Source organism: Chaetura pelagica, unplaced genomic scaffold (assembly GCF_000747805.2).
Source record: "Chaetura pelagica isolate M959 unplaced genomic scaffold, ChaPel_1.0 scaffold240, whole genome shotgun sequence".
In the NCBI taxonomy this organism is placed as follows: Eukaryota; Metazoa; Chordata; class Aves; order Apodiformes; family Apodidae; genus Chaetura; species Chaetura pelagica.
In genome coordinates, this window is record NW_009951796.1 from 302013 (window position 1) to 318531 (window position 16519).

The following is a 16519-nucleotide window of genomic DNA, read 5'->3' on the forward strand; positions in this document are numbered from 1 at the left end:
AGCAGGAATTCTACACCGCAATAACAACACCCAGGCTGAAATGAAGCTATTTTCATATCGTTGACTAACTTGTCCAGCACGGGTTTATCAAAACCATGAGTCAACCCCTGCCAGACATTGCTTGCAAATAAGCAACTTGGGTGTTTACTCCTCTTGCCTTCTCCTCTGCAGAGCAGCACCAGGAAAGGGTCCCTTCCAATAAGCAACATGTCAGGCTAATTATCCACAGAGATTTCAAGCTGCATATTTTCTCTCTGGACTAATACAACCCAGATGTGGGAAAGGCATGGTTTCAATCAACCCTCCTATACATCCCATGACACTTGGTCACATGCACCCACGTAGGTATGCGCATCACCCAGTAAAATAACCATGTTGTGCACAATTAACGAGCTGGTTTTGTTTGTGCTCCTTTTAGAGGCTTTTAGTGCTGCCTCCAAACAAACTAGTTCTGAAAAAAGAAAGTCTTTGTGCTTGTGAGGGGAACAAGTAAACGCTCATAATGATCACAGAGCACTCTTGTCGTAGCTACAAAGGTCTTCATAACAGACGGAGCAAGACCCTCAAGTCATTTCACTGCAGGTAAAACAGGTAGATTATAAGCCATATACCGTCTCTGTACAGTCCAAGGGGAGCTTGGGAGACAGAGGGAAACCAGCTTTTCCCTCAGCATGTGGATGGCCATTTAAAAGGGACACACCATCAAGGCCATGCCGCTCTACAACCACCTAAGCTAATGTTTTCCTCGAGAAAGGGTGAGCCAGGCTGTGGGGGGAGAACAGAGCCCTGCAAGAACCACAAGGGAGTCCAAATCCCAGTAATTACATGTGATCAGCAGTGGGCTTCATGGGACATGCTGCTTCAGTGACAATGTTCATCTTGCCATACCTACGGTGACCACCACCAGCAGAGACCTGCTTGCTGCTGGCATGGCTGGAAAACACAGGGACTAAGCGACAGACCAGATGACAATGGGAGCACCAAACAATGTCCAAAACACAACAGAGCCAGGTTTTCAAACTGGAATAGCTTTGTTGTTGCTGCTGTTTAAATTATTCTCCTAATTCAGCTTCCTCTTTGAAAGTCCTTCCACAGCTTCTTAGCCTGCCCATGCACTACCCTGAGGGAACAGAACTAGCTGGAGACCTGATATTCCACCACTCTTAGCTCTCAGAGTCAACCTTTCCCCTAAATTAACCCTTTATTTTTAATTTAAAAACCAAAAAAGACCCTGAGTGTTGCAGGAAACAGTTCTACATTTTAACTTGCTTGGTACCTGCCCTGGAGTCTCTGGTTATTAACTGAAACCTTAAAATAGCATTATCCAATATTCCAAAATATTTCTGTAAGCAGTTACTGTATTTTCAAAACACCTAACAACTGCTTTCTTAATGCAAGGCAGGTCTAATGCACTTAATAGTGACAGCTGAGAGCACAACAGCCATTTGCATCTTAAGTAGAGCGGGTTCCACTCTGCAGCCTACATCAAAGAGGACTGTTCTTTGATTTAGCCCATTTTGATTTATTTCTTTTGAGCATGAGAGAAAAGGAGAACAGAAATATGCTGGCACTATCTGCAAAGGACTCTGTAAAAGCACAAAATTGAACTTTTTTATGGTTTTACATTTTTTAACAGCAATTTAAAAAATACCACTTTAGTTCAGAACTTAGGGTAGGTCTGTGTTGACAACTACAATTTTTTTATTGGGCATATTTTACTAGAGCATCGAACACTTCTTGATGTAGGCAGAGATTTAAGAATAACACCACAAAATCAAAAGGATGAAGTGCAGACCTGTACTGAGAAGCAGGCCTGGTGAGTCTGTCTACTCCTACAACTCTGCAGAAAAAAAGGGAGAAAGGAGGAACAAACTGCCATTACGAAAGAAAAAGTCTACTATAAATTACGTCCCGCGGCAACAGAGCTATACAACCTTTCCTGCAAAGTCCAGAGGACTGGAAAACCCAGGTCCCCTGTGTACAAGCAGGAAGTCACAGGAAGTATTTTAATTAGACTTCGGCTTACACAAGTGGTTTATTTATGAGTAAGAAAACTTAACAAAGGTGTACTGATTAAAACAGTTCTCTGAAGATTGTTTCTTTATATATTTCAGAATAATAAAAACCCAACTAAGCACTTCAGAACCCACCAACAGCCTCCCCCCAACACGCTGAGTTCCAGCAAACAGTGACCAGAAAAGTGAGAGGGGGAAGCCAGTCTGAGTCACAACTGTAAGCGACGATCTTCGCCAGATCTCATTCCTGCCTGCACCAGAATTTTCTCCCTAAGAAGATTCAGAAGACAAAGTGGTAAATTCAGCATGTCCTTATCTTTCCCCACCTTGTCAGGGCAGTTTTCTACAGTTCTTAGTAAAAGGAGAAAAAAAAAAAAAGTATTTCCAGAGTTTGCACACATCCAAAAAAAAAAAAAAGGCAGAAAACAAGAGGGAGAATAAAAACTAATATAAGCTAAAACATTATTTTGTAGTAAACAATAGAATATAACGTGCAATAGTGCAATTTCTCCTCTGCTGCTTCAACAAGGAAGTCTTGGTAGATAGTCCACTGCATGTCAACCTAGGGCATTCCTCATCTAACTCCGTGCTTGTCGGGCACTGCTGGCTCTGCTGAGCTTCGGAGCCAGGTCGGCGTGTCCGGGCTCTCCCTTCCCCTTCCCAAGGTGCCGGAGCTTCTGATCCCAGCGCTGTGGATCCAAAGGCAAAGGAATGACAAGAGAGATGACAGAAGAAGTCATCAATCAGATGTAAAGCAACTCAATGTGCTTACCAACAGCAGCAACAAACAAACAAACAAACAAACAAACAAACAAACAAACAGTGGCTGTTTCCAGCACATGACCCTGCAGTGGGAGCTGGTGGAACGTGAGATTATCAGTAAAGTCACTTAAAACAGGAAAAAAACTCTTCCAGGCTTTCTTGTAGCCTCTGTGAAGGAAGGCGATGAGACAAGGCACAACAGCTGCAGCAGAAAAGCATCTCACCTTCTCAGGAATAACTTTTAAATGAAGTTATTCCTTATTAAAATATGCATTAAGCTAAGTGTGTTCAGCAAGTCTAGGGAGGTTCTCCTCCCCCTCTGCTCTACCCTGGTGAGACCACATGTGGAGTATTATAACCAGTTTTGGGCTCCTCAATTCAAGAGACAGGGGTCTAGTGGAGAGAGTCCAACAGAGAGCTACGAGGATGACTGAGGGACCTGAGTGAAGGGACTCTTGTGAAGAAAGGCTGAGAGACCTGGGGTTGTTTAGTGTAGACAAGAGAAGGTTGAGAGGGGATCTTATTCATGTCTACAAATATCTGAGGGGTAGGTGTCAAGGTGAAGGGGCCAGTCTCTTTTCAGTGCTGCCCAGTAATAGGACAAGGAGCTATGGGTATAAGCTAAAACACAGGAAGCTCCACCTCAACATGAGGAGAAACTTCTTTACTGTGAGGGTAACAGGCATGGGACAGGCTGCCTACAGGAGTTGTGGAGTGTCTTTCTCTACAGACATTCAAAACCCACCTGGATGCAGTCCTGTGTGACTTGCCCTAGGTGATCCTGCTTTGGCAGGCGGGGTTAGACTAGATGACCTCTAGAGGTCCCTTCCAACCCCTGTAATTCTATGATTCTACCTGTGCAATCTCTTGGGTAAGCAGGATGAACAAACAGTCAAGTGATTTTTATTACATTTTTTAAGTATTTACTTTGCCAGGTAATAGCAACTGCAGTACAAAGAGACAGAACTATAGCTGGTACAACTGATGATACTTTTGGAAAAGGAGATGGTGATGAGAAATGGTTGGTGACATGACACTTGTAAAGCTCTTTTTTTTAAAAATTAGTATCCCAATGAAGGATCCCAATAGCAGGATACAGTTTGCCTATGGACTCCTGCTGTTGGCTTTTTTGGGACAGGGCTTTGATGGCTGCTACACTGGTGTACATTGGGGTAATCCTTTAGTTTATTCAGGATGCATTTCCAAGTACTATAGCAAATAATATACCAAGTTCATTTTTGATACTTGATAATTATTAACAGGGGTCAGCACACATTTTTTAAAAGATGAGGTAGATGTTTCACAGTATCTGCAACATTTGACTGCTGGTGAGAGATTCTCTTACCTTTACTTTTTTACCAAGACGATCCTTCCATTTCTCAGCTATGGAGCCTTCCACCAAGAGTAATCTACACAGTGGAGACAACCAGTTACTCCATCAACAAGTCTGCACAAGCTACACAACCCAATGCATGCAAGACTTAACTCGGAGCCTGCAGAGAGGCTTGTCCCCACTGAACGTCATTAAGGAGATGTACAGAGAGTCCCACCAAGCTTTCATTTCCTGGTGGCTCTAAAGTTCAGCTTTAGAGGAGGGGGAACAAACTACAACCAGTATGATCCAAGGCCAATGCAGCAAGAACTACCTGGAGCGCTCCTCATCTTCATAGCCCATAATGATGTACTCCTCGTTGGCACTGAGCAGGGGGCACAGGCAGCCAGAGTTTGTGTGAAGGTTGACAGTATCCTTTGGGATGTTCACCAGGGAAGATTTTAGGATCTCCTTTACTTCCACAACTGCAGTGACATCGTGGCATTTGGTCTTCACCTCCTTGACTTTAGCCCGAATGACTGGGTAAACATCACACAGAGCTAGTTAGCAGCAGCAGATAATGCAGGTCATCCCCAACCCATCCTTGGTGACCTCTGGGATTAGAGTTTTGCATGGTCCATTATCAAAAGCTTAGCTGAACTCCAGCAACGTCCCTGCCGCCAGCTCTTCACTTCATTACTTCATCCTCCCCTCAGGTAGCTTAGTATATCTCAAAATAGTATGGTGACCACCAGGAATTAATGTACCAGTCCTGTTTAAATTGGGCTTTAAGTTGCCTTCCTCTTCGCTCTTTCCAGTAGAAATATATTTCATTCAGTCACTGCATGCTCTCTTTCTCCCTCAAGCTGTCACTTCTCCCACTTTGGTTACTTTGCAGTACAGATGACCTAACTTTATTTACCACTCTCAACCCTTCACAACATATGAATGTGGATTAGAACTTCTTGTATCACTTCTTCTGCCAGATCACAGGCCCTTAACTTTTTTGTTCTTTGTCCAGTGACCCAGCACCAATCTGCTCTGCTCTTTCTCAACTCCAAATGCTCCTGATCTTGACCTGATGACCCACCTAATTGTTTCCTGCCTCACCCTTTCTTTTTGCCTTATGTTGCATAGGACCAGTAGTTGCCTTTAAAGGGCTCTTCACTTGTCTCATAGTGACCAGTGAACTGAGACCACATGCAAATGCAAAGCCAGTCCAGAGGTCATGCTCCCCAGAATGCCACATCTTTCACAGCTTGCAAACAAGAGTTCCTGCCCATTACAAATAGCAGATTCCCCTCATTCCCATTTTCTGCTAGCCTATGTGAAAAAGGTAATACAGAACAAAGAAAACCAGTCTTTAATATCTCCTGTCTTCACAGACATTGCCCATAAAGACCATCAACCAGCCTGTATTGCAGCCACAATAAATACAGCCGCCAGCAATTCATAATTAGGCATTTAATGTATGTAATTTACCCGAGGTGATCCACTTTCTTAGAACTTTTAGAACAAAATGCTGCTTTACTTGGAAGTAAATTCAAACGCATTTTAAGACCTCTTTAATTTCAAAAGCCTGTAAAGATGGACAGCAGCATACTCAACAGCTCTGTACCATGTACCTACTAGATTATGCCCATGGTGTTACACTGAATACAACTACAGTTTTTCACTCCTTAATAGGATCTATTTTTCTATGAAGCTTCTCTGATATTTGTATAAATACATTATCTTAATAAATATTAAGCCATCCCTACCATTTAAATGAAGTCTTGCAGTTCACCGAGCCTCAGGCTATTTGCATGATTAAGGAGAAAAAGGACAAATCCAGTTGTTCAATTTCTGTGATATTTATTCCCTGACTTCATCAGCCTAATTTGCTTAAAACAAACAGTACAAAGAAAAGTAACAGCCTGGACTTGTGACATCCCTGAAGACCAGGACAATTGCAGCAAGAGAAGACATAATATGGACTCCAGCACCTGGGTCAGGGCAATCCCAAGCACCAATACAGGCTGGGCAGAGAATGGATAGAGAACAGCACTGAGGAAAAGAACCTGGGGGTGTTGGTTGATAGGAAGCTCAACACAAGCTGGCAAGGTGTGCTTGCAGCACAGGCCAACTGTGTCCTGGGCTGCATCAAAACGGTGGGGCCAGGGAGGGGATTCTCCCCCACTGCTCTGCTCTCGTGGGACCCCACCTCAAATACTGTGTCCAGTTCTGGAGCCCCCAACACAATAAAGACATGGAACTGTTTGAGGAAGTCCAAAGGAGGACCACAAAGATGATCAGAGGGCTGGAGCACCTCTGCTATGACAGGCTGAGAGAGTTGGGGTTGTTCAGCCTGGAAAAGAAAAGCATCTGGGGAGACTTTAGAGCACCTTCTAGAACCTGAATGGGCTACAGGAAAGGTTGAAACTAGATGATTTTTAAGGTTCCCAAACCAGTCTATGATTCTATGAACACTGTGCACGTTTACAAGTGTCACTGACAGCATAAGTGCCAGCAAGATGCTCATTGCTGGCTTCAATATGCAAGAAGGAAAGAACCTAGTGTGCCAGATCCCGTGGTGAGTTTGTAGGCATGGAAATTAGTAAAAACATGCTTTCCTGCACAAGCAGAGTGTATCACTCTTGGAAATCAAGGAGGCAGCTCAAGCACAGCAGCCCACAACTTGAGTTTTGTCCTGTCACTTCTCACACTGAAGAAGTGCACAAACCACAGATGCCTGTGCTGACACTGACAACACCCTCAACATCAACAAAGACACTCTTCCTAAACCCCCCCATCCTTCCAATTTGGAAACGTTTCAGGCCACATGTTCCTTCTATACTAAGTACCAACGGATTACCCAAAAGTACGTGGGATCATAGGCTTGTTGACTGACTGTTTTCCCCTTAGAAATGCTGGGAGCCGGCCACGCAGCTGCTCTTACCGTAGTTATAGTTGTTGCGCAGATAGGTCTTCTGGGTGGCTTTGACAGGCTTGCATTTGCAGCGCTCTGTGAAGACAGAAGGTTTTGCTTAGCAAGAAAAGAGCATCTGTTCAGTGACAATCTGCCCCAAAACCCCAAGCTCACAGCTAATGAAAATTTAACTGAACTGACTTGTTGATTACAGGAAGTGAAATATTAAAAACACCTTGTTATGTTTAGTCTTATGTGGGGGGAGAGAAGATACCGTGCCCCACACCCCTGGGCATTACTGGTCTGTTCTGTTGGAAGATGATGTGGAACCATCCATGAGACCTCAAAAGTTTCTAGGAGAAAACTAAGTACATTGAAATTCAAAGAACTAAACCAAACCACTACAACCAACTAGCCCCACAACAACAAAGACACAAGGACTTGGGGTCTGAAGTGACAAAATCTTCCACTTTAAGCCAGTTCAAGGTTCAGTCTTGGTGTCTTTCATGCTCAGAGGGGCTGCAGTCCTGAATCTTCTCTCCTGTACATTGATCCAGAATGTCCTCCTTTCTGCACCTTGTAATTAGAGACTTAATATAGATACAGAAAGAAACACTATGACAGGGCACTATTCAACATTTGACTGGAGACTACATGTCTCAGCTCAATTTATCAAACTGGGATGTTCTGGCCAAGAGACATTTGCCATAAGCAATGTGATTTTTGTGGCTAATTCTCAACATGCAGTTCACCTTGAGAGCTTAGATTGCTTAACAGTGGCACAGCCCCTTTACACCTGAAGATGTCTAAGACCTACAGTCAAATGAGAAAGCATGTCGGAGGGTGGTGGGTCCAAGAGACACATGGGTCCCTGCTCTGAACACTTGTGGGACTGTCCCAACAAAGTGAAACCTCAACCATGTCTCCTCAGTGCTGTCTGGCAAGAGGTATAAAAGAGCCTGAGTTTAAGAGTCTGAAGGGCTGTATTTGACTATTGCTGGTGTTACCTTTGATCCTGCTCTGTACTGACCCTCGATTTCTGTCTACATTTCAGACTATTTTATCTCAAACGTAATTAAAAGAGGGAAATTTTGAGCCCTTATGGAGTTCAGGATGGCCTTCAAGAGACAATACAAATGAGCCCTGTCAGAGCAGCTTTCCCAGTGCTGCATCTTCCAGACAGCTGGGAACAATAATGGAGGTAAAAACATTTTCATTAGTGTCCAGGGAGTGCTAATGCTGAAGCTCCAGATGCATGCATTCATGAACACCACCAGTATGTCATGGCTAGTTGTGCCAATGCAAATATTTAGTTCTTTCAAACTAACGTCTAAGTGGAGTTTGGTGGAATAATTTCAAACAGCAGGTCCCAGTGTTATGTACACATGGTCATCTATTTTAACATTTGACTTAGCATTTAAGTGGAAGCCTGTTTCTATAATTCTGTAATACCAATACCTATCATCTAGTGACTTAGTTCGATTCAACATGAAGAGTCTGAAAAATTTCATTTGCTATGTAAGATTTCTGCATATTAAAAAAAAAAAATCATATGGTTATGAACTTTTCAAACTACTACTTATTTTACATTGAATTGTTTTTTAGTTGAAAATACAAAAAAAAATCAGGAAAGAGGAGAATATTTCAGAAGAAGAGTATATTGTTTTCCTGAATTTCAAACACATCCTCAGGAATCTATATATAGAGAACTACAAACTTCAGCTTTTGTATGAGACTGTGTTAAAATAATAAAGACAGGGAAGGGAAGTGATTTTTGGCTTACCCTCTGCCTGTGGGAGCTTCTGCATATTTTAGGCCCTATTATGGCCCATTTTATAAGCTGCCTTGAAACAGGTCATAAAAGATGTGCTCCCATGACCCACACTCACACAAGGCATCTCAGTGCTCAAGTCCAGCAAGCCAAACACTTAAAAGTTCTCCTGCTGTACAGTACTTTGCTCTGTGCCACAAGTAGAATAAAAGGGTCCAAACTACGAGAAAGAATAAAAAGCCTCACATTTTCCTCAATTTTAAGATGGTATTCGTTATTTTATTTTATTCATTTGAAGAATATACTTGAAATCTCTTGTTCTAGAAAAAAAATATAGACCTCCCCACATTCTTAAAGAAGGATACCTCTTAGTTGCCTTATTGCTCTTCAAATTTACATTCCAAAAACTTTACAAAACGCTGTTATTCCCAAATACGATTTAGAGATATAGAAAAAAACAGAGTCACTTGTCAAGGTCAGTTATAAAAATCAGCCCTAGAGCTAGAACAAACCAACATTTTTGAAGGAAAATATATATTACATAGATGCAGGGTTATGGCAAAGTTGAGCCTTCCCCAGGGAGTGGGGAAGACCCACAAAAGGTGGCTATTAAAATGTACTGCATCTCTTGATGCTGAGTTTAAGTCCCATCTTACATGGTAGTCTCCTCTGAAGCTGCCAGAATTCCCAGAGGTACACTGGGATCACAGTTATACCCCAAAAAACAGGACTAGCAGCAGAAGCTCACACCAGTCTTCACTGAGATCTCACCTCACTTTGCCATTAAACATTCTTTTTTAATACAAGTCAATATAGGACTAACAAGAGCTCAAATCTGGCTAGTGCTTCCTTGACAAGTTAAGGATAAAAAAACCTCTGGAAAAATTTAAGTGACTTGAAAAGCATGTGATGAAGCAGACAACAATATAGTTTATGGCCATGAGGGGTAAAAAATCTCCCATTAAAAAAAAAAGCCAAAAAAAAAAAGCCCCATGTAAACTCAGAAGGAATGTTCTCCCAGTGGACACTGCCAGGCATAAAAGGTGCCTTGAGCAGGGATAAGCTGTCCAACCACCCAGAGCAGCACATGCAATGTGCTTCAGAAACCACAGAGCCAAGTTCAGGATTTTTTAAAACAAATCAGGTTTCTCCTTGAAAAAAAAAAAAAAAATCTATTTACAATGGCAAAACTACAAATGTACTTTACTGAACATATAAATAAGGCAATTATGAAGCACAGCCTTTTAGGTGGTTAAAACTGTGTTTGTTGAAAATGCTGTAGTGCACTGAACCAGGAATTGTGTTTGCATAGTGAAAGGTGGTGATAAAAATATTACCCTTCCTTTTCACCAGCAATTTTTCTGTGCACCTTCAACCCATTTATTGAATGAAATATTCTCCTAGGTCTGGTTTTGCTTTCACTCATCAGAAAGCATCCCAACAGCAACAGTGTAACTAAATCTTACTCTTTTCCACCGCAGGGTCACATATGGTATTACCTGCCATCTGCATCCCCAGGGACAGGCAGTGCTAAAGATGTGTTTAATAGTTTTGATAGAAGGTGACACTGAAGGTATCCAGCTTTACTTCCATACTCAAAGTGAAGCTCTTTGTACAGAAACTGTAGAACATGGAATCCACACCTTCTCAATGCCCCCAAAGTGAAAATGACTTGAAACTAACAAGATACTAACATAAGTAATACAAATCTTTAGGACATTTTTCAGACAAGGTCCCATGCTCAAGGTAATTTCAAGTGAAGCTTGTTAGAGGAGCTTACTTTTATCAGATTTTTCTAATGGTAGCTGGCTTGCTGAAGGATGCACACTGCCATTTAAATGGCATTTTAATCATATTTTAGAACTGTTATTATAAGCTGGGCATTTTTAGTGGTCCCAGAGGTCAACGCAGAAGTTACCCAGTGTTGTGTAGGTATCTAATTTTATGTTCCACAGCAACACTTAGGTCTTCATATTACTGAGCATCAGTGCACATTATGGCTCATTAACACCTCTGGAGAAGGAAAGGCACAATGACCAATGCTAGGTTTCCAAGTGTCATCTTCTTGTCAAAGGAAAATACAAGGCAACATACAGGCATTGGCTTGCTTGAGCAACAAATTCGCATTTGTATTATCTATTAGCTACCAAGCTTCAGTTTGCTTCTTTGCATTGTCTATTACTAGCGGAAACACTGAGGGAGTTTTAGTCAGTTTCAGCAAAAACAAAAATAAAAAGCGCAGGGGACCGGCTGGAATAAAACCAGTCTCAGAAGGTCTCAGTCTCCTCAGGTGCATGGGAGTTTTGCCATTATCTACAAAGTGCTGAATTTATTTTCCAAGCTTTAAAACCAGAATGAACCATTACCTTCACCTGGGGCAAATCCATTTACTGAACACTCTCACTGCTCAAGACAAACCTTTTAATGAAATAAGCACAGCCCTACAGATTGGACAGAAATTTTGCCCAGACAAAAGCAAAAGAGATGAGCACTGAAAGATGTGCTGAGTTGTGTGCTGAGAGGTCACAGGCTGAACAACCTGCCCATGGGATACAAAAGCACAATTGACAGCATCCCCAGACAGAATATTTATGCATCGCTTGGTATTCCTCTTACTTTATTCAGTACTAAAATAATTTGAAAGACTATAGGTTATTATACAGTTTTATAAAAGTGTACTCACCAATGGCAGCACCTCTGCAGTTGCCATTATTAGAATCCATAGGGAAATCTGGCAAAGATTCATTAAATATGCAAAGAAATGTTAGTATTTTTAAGATTGGAGTATTACAATATACCCACATTAAAATACTCTTATTAGATAATAATATTTAGCACATCAAAACTTAATAACTTAATTAATAAACACGTGGTAATGTTCTATGGGCCAGCCTATTAAAGTTGACTCCATTTCTTATCTGAACTTCACTCTAACCCAGCACATCATGTTAAATGCTGAGGCAGATTAAATAGTCCATTCCTGTTGGTGTACAGACTGGTAGTTTTAGGATGAGGACAAATTTATGGCATGAACTTACAAGCATCTACAAAAAATACACATACTGTTTGCATTTAATTAGATGATGAAGGAGAAATTACTTTTGGTTTGTTTTTTTTGGTTACTGAGGAAATCAAACCAACCAACCACAATCATATCATTGAAGCAAATGCCAAAACAAACGTTTCAGACATTCCCGTTCCCCTCAAGTTTAAAAACACACTGATTAGTTTGAAGGTCAGATAAGGAACAGAAGGGAAAAAAAAAAGGCACTATGCCCAAAGAACTGCTTTCAGACACTCAGGTGCAATGTGTCCCAAATTGGTAAAAAGCATGATTTCAAACTTACTGTTTATTAAATCAGACAATATAATGGATTTATACATATACTTTATAATGAAAAAAAAAGGTCTGGTAATGCATCTAAAGTTGTACAAGTTAAGGAAAAAATAAGTGCAAGAGAGACAAGAGCTGGGAGAGAAACAATATTATTAGACTGACACATCAAATGCAAAATCAAAAAAGCTTTCCAATCAAAACCCCTTCTTCAAGTTCACATGCCAAAAAGTCTATGCAGCTTTTTCAACTCTGGATGCTGTTATCATGCAAAGACCCTCTTTCTTACATCCTCGTTTTATCACAGGTGCAATACAATTGCTTTCACAATATATAACAAACGAATACAAGACTATGTCACAAAAGCTCCTCTCCTGCAGCTGAAGCTGTGAGGATGTGGCTGTAGAACAACCCAGGACACCAATAATACATACTATAGGTGAACGGTTTAAATGTGTGGACTAAATTTTAAGGGCTGGGGCCATTATTTAATCACAACATGTATTTAAAATACCTGTTTACAAAAGATTCAATATTACTTAACTGTCTAGTTTGGACAGACTTTTTTTTTTAAAACAAACAAACAAACAAACAAACATTTAACTGTCTAGTTTGGACAGACTTTTTTTTAAAAACAAACAAACAAACACCTTCCTCTTAATGTATATTTACATTTATCATAGCAACATGAAGTTTCCTTTATATAAGTGAGATTATGACTAAGTAACAGACAAGGTGAAGAGCAAATCTGAAAAACAACTAATTCCTTGACATAAGACTTAACTTCAAAATAATGGAAACTTCAGGAGTAATTATTCCTACCGATGTACAGAGCAACGGGCATAGATAATAGCATTCAACTGAATAGACTGAATACATGCCCTTTTACATCCAAGATCCTATTTCTAGTAAAAATCACACCCATTTTCTTCCCAAGACAGTTCCAAGCTACTGCAGGGTCTTAGTTTATAGAACAAACAAGATTTTCATGGAGCCAGATTGATCTTTGGTTATCAGGTACTTCCACAGCAGCTGTAAGGATTCTCCATGCTACCTTCTAACAAGTGAGATTACCCAGGCTAACTCTCACTTACATAGCTTATTTTTATTACTCAGCTGAGTGATCCTCAGATTTTTAAAAAGCTGTTGTTATTGGGTGGAAATGTAAGATCACATGTCCTACCAATAGCATATAGTTAAAAAAAAAAATAGAGAGATAGTATTCAAATTTAAACACATTTCACATACTACCGAGTGCTTTCTTGTCTTCCAGGACAGAATGAAAGAGAGATTAAAGTGGTCTAGGTCTTATAAATGGCTAGTAAAAGGATGATCACATTTCTTCTCCATCTTCCTTGCCTGGACCAACCCTCTGTTGTCTTGTTCCTTTAGCCAGTACTTTGCTTTAAACCTGCATTTCCTTCTGATCTGGTAATAGCGCGGAGAGCACTTGTGTCTGTAGCCTGATAATCCTGCTCCCACCTGCAAAACCTTCCAGCCACCAACCATGGAGAGGTGGCCTTCATTCTCCCTGTGCCTAAGGCTGGCCCAAGATGTTTTTCCCCTCTCTTCTTTCACCCCTTTTATGCCGGGGCATTGAAGACCCCAGCAAAGCAAGCTCTCCAGATGCACTCTCCCTCTCCTTCAGTTCCCTTGGCCAACTCCTTGGGTTGCCTTCAAGGTTGGTTGGTTTTGCACAAGGCCAAGGGAACTTTTGGGTGCTTCATATGTCCCAAGCAAACTAAAATTCCTGCTAAAACAAGTATGACTGCTATGAATGGATGGTTTGTTCATAGCTCCAAAGCACATGCCCTATGCCACCAAAATAGATACTGAGGGAAGAAAAAGTTTTCAAGAGCAGAGGAGGCAAAAGAAGTACCAGGTCAAATGTTTATCATGGTTGCATCCATGGAGGGAAGAGGGAAGGAAAAACAAGCCCTGAAGTGCACTCTCCCTTCCTAAAGCAAGGGATGATCTGAACAGTCTCAGCTTCATAGTGTCTGAGCAAACCAAGTCCAGTTCACTCTGGAACTACAACTCAACAGAAGGCAGTGCCCAGTGAGGGAGCTGCAGCCTTCCCTGACCCCACTCAGGGGCACAATGTCCCTGTGTCAGCTAAGGAGCCCACCTTCTAACTCACACTGTTTCAAGGAGGGCTGGTAAACACTCAATATACCCAACAGAAACCTGGTCCTGTGAACAAACACACAACTAAAATGCTTCCCACCCAATGTTCCCTTCCACTCCTCGTTACACAACTTTATTTTTAACAAATGGCAGTGCATGACAACCTCAGTCCATCTCCTAATTCTGCATTTATATGCCAGGTGACTTGTCCTACCCCAACCAGAGGCTGCGGGTATGTGACCAATCAACTGACTGTGCAACAGGAGTAATTTAGAGGTTCTGTGCAGAACAGCTATTCCTGGAAAGGGCTCCTATCCCTGTGCCCACGTGAAGGCTGCTGCCTGCAGCACATTGTGCTCTGCAGTTGTGGTCAGAGCAGGGTGTCTGTCCATAAGCAAAGGAAAACCACACAGGTACAGACATGTCACTCCATGACTCATTCCCCTGCTTGTGAGGGCTCAGGCAAGTACTGACCTTGCCTTGATGCTCATCTTTGCTGGTGCACCCATGCTTATTTAGGGATGAGCAGTTCCTACTCATGTAGAGGACCATGGGTTTGTGGATGGGACCAGAGACCTCCACCACTGGAGGACACATCTTGGGAAATGCTTCACATCTCCCTAATCCTTCCTCCAGACAATATCCTACCACCATTTCATCTACCAGGGAAGCAATAGGGAAAAGGCTTTGGGCCAGCCTTGCCACCACCAGGAAGATGGGCATGAGCAACCATGAAATCCCATCCCCTGACCCCAGCAATATAATGGCAAGTCGAACATTTCTCCATCAGGCCTGTCCTCTCCAGTTGTAATCCAGACAATAAAAAACCAACCCCTAAACACTATTTTTGAAAATAAGCAAAACTACTTCCTATTGTTCCACTTGACTTTTGAGGTGACCTCTCTGCAAAACAGTCTTCTCAAAAGGAGTATCTGTCAGTGATGATTAGCAGGACTGCCAAAGAGGAAATATTATCCAGAACTGCAATCCAAAAGTTTCCCATTAAAGATAGTTTAATACCAGGGTCAAAAATTGTAACTGTTTTTTCCAATAAGCCATTTTCATTAATCATATTTCAGAGAGATACTATATAAAAAACCCACACCACTGACAAAGAGAGGAAAACAACAAAACCCACTTGCCTAGCAAGTATACAAAATAACAATGCCTGGATCATAGATTTGGATGAGAGGTTTAAGAAAATGAAGCAACTTGTTAAAACTTAGTTTTGAGCACGTGTCTTTCTTATATCACTGCTTAAATTAACAAAAAAAAAAAAGTGTGGAAGAGCCAGAAGTAACATGATCCTGACTGTCTCCGCAGTTAAAGGATATGGCCCAGCTATTACTGAAGCCATTCCCAGCACTCTGCACCAAAGAACACAACCATAGCAAACCATTTTTGGTTTGCTCCTTGGGCACTTTCTTCTGATGGAGACATGTGTGAGGCCCACTGACAAACCCTTCCAAAAAGCACAGATTCAGACCTTATAATCTACTTCCGCTCTTCTTCCAGAAATGGTCTTTCTACTATGATTGCAAAAAAAAGCAAAGAAAAAATGGGTCCTAGTTAAAATCTAATACAGACCACTTGGACTCCCAAGTCACAAAGCAGCTGGCAACGTGGCAACACAGCAGCTCCACACAAATTAATCCAGATAACAAAACCTAACAGGTTTTGATGACCTTTAATGGCCTGGGTCTTGACTTGAGGCTTAAGACTGTAAAAGCCACTCTAGGAGACTCAGGCAAGGTATCATCACTGTCAAGGTTTTAATACCCTTATTTATTTTTCCTGTCTTCTTTCAGGCTTGAAGCCTGCCATGACTTTATTTTTTAACTGCGAATCAAAGCTGCTTCAGAGTTTTGAGCTAACACCTAAATCTCAACTTCAGAAATGACAACCTGGGCACGACTGCTTGTCCTCAGCACAGTCTGAAACACTCCCCCAGCACCACCGTGCATTTTGACTCATCTGAGCAGAGCTACGCAACGTCTGGGTCAGAGCAAACTGCATCTGGAGTTCAGAAACCACTGTTTTGGTAGTGAAGTTAATAACATATGAAAAACAAGCATGGGAAACAGCTCTTTTCCTTTTCTTTAAGTACCCAAGGCCAAATTCACATACCAGGTTACTGTAATCTCATCCAGGCAGGTACCAAGAACTCAGACTACATAGAGAAATACAGGCTTCATAGAAGATTTAAGAAAATAGGTCTCCATCAATTGAATAATCTTTAATTTTATGTTTCAGAGGTGGTGGGTTTTTTCCTTAAGAAATTAAGATTTCT

General features: G+C 41.5%; 1 protein-coding gene across 1 annotated transcript; it reads right to left on the reverse strand.

Annotated features, from left to right (window-relative positions):
* Positions 1 to 2423: 2423 nt before the first annotated feature.
* On the reverse strand, positions 2424 to 11572 carry FRZB (frizzled-related protein). The gene is made up of 5 exons (XM_010007385.1): positions 11452 to 11572; positions 7028 to 7093; positions 4424 to 4628; positions 4123 to 4186; positions 2424 to 2704 (listed from the first exon to the last, which is right to left on the reverse strand). Exons 1-5 carry the CDS (start codon positions 11570 to 11572, stop codon positions 2594 to 2596), a joined length of 567 nt encoding a protein of 188 aa, XP_010005687.1. The 3' UTR covers positions 2424 to 2593.
* Positions 11573 to 16519: the final 4947 nt, after the last annotated feature.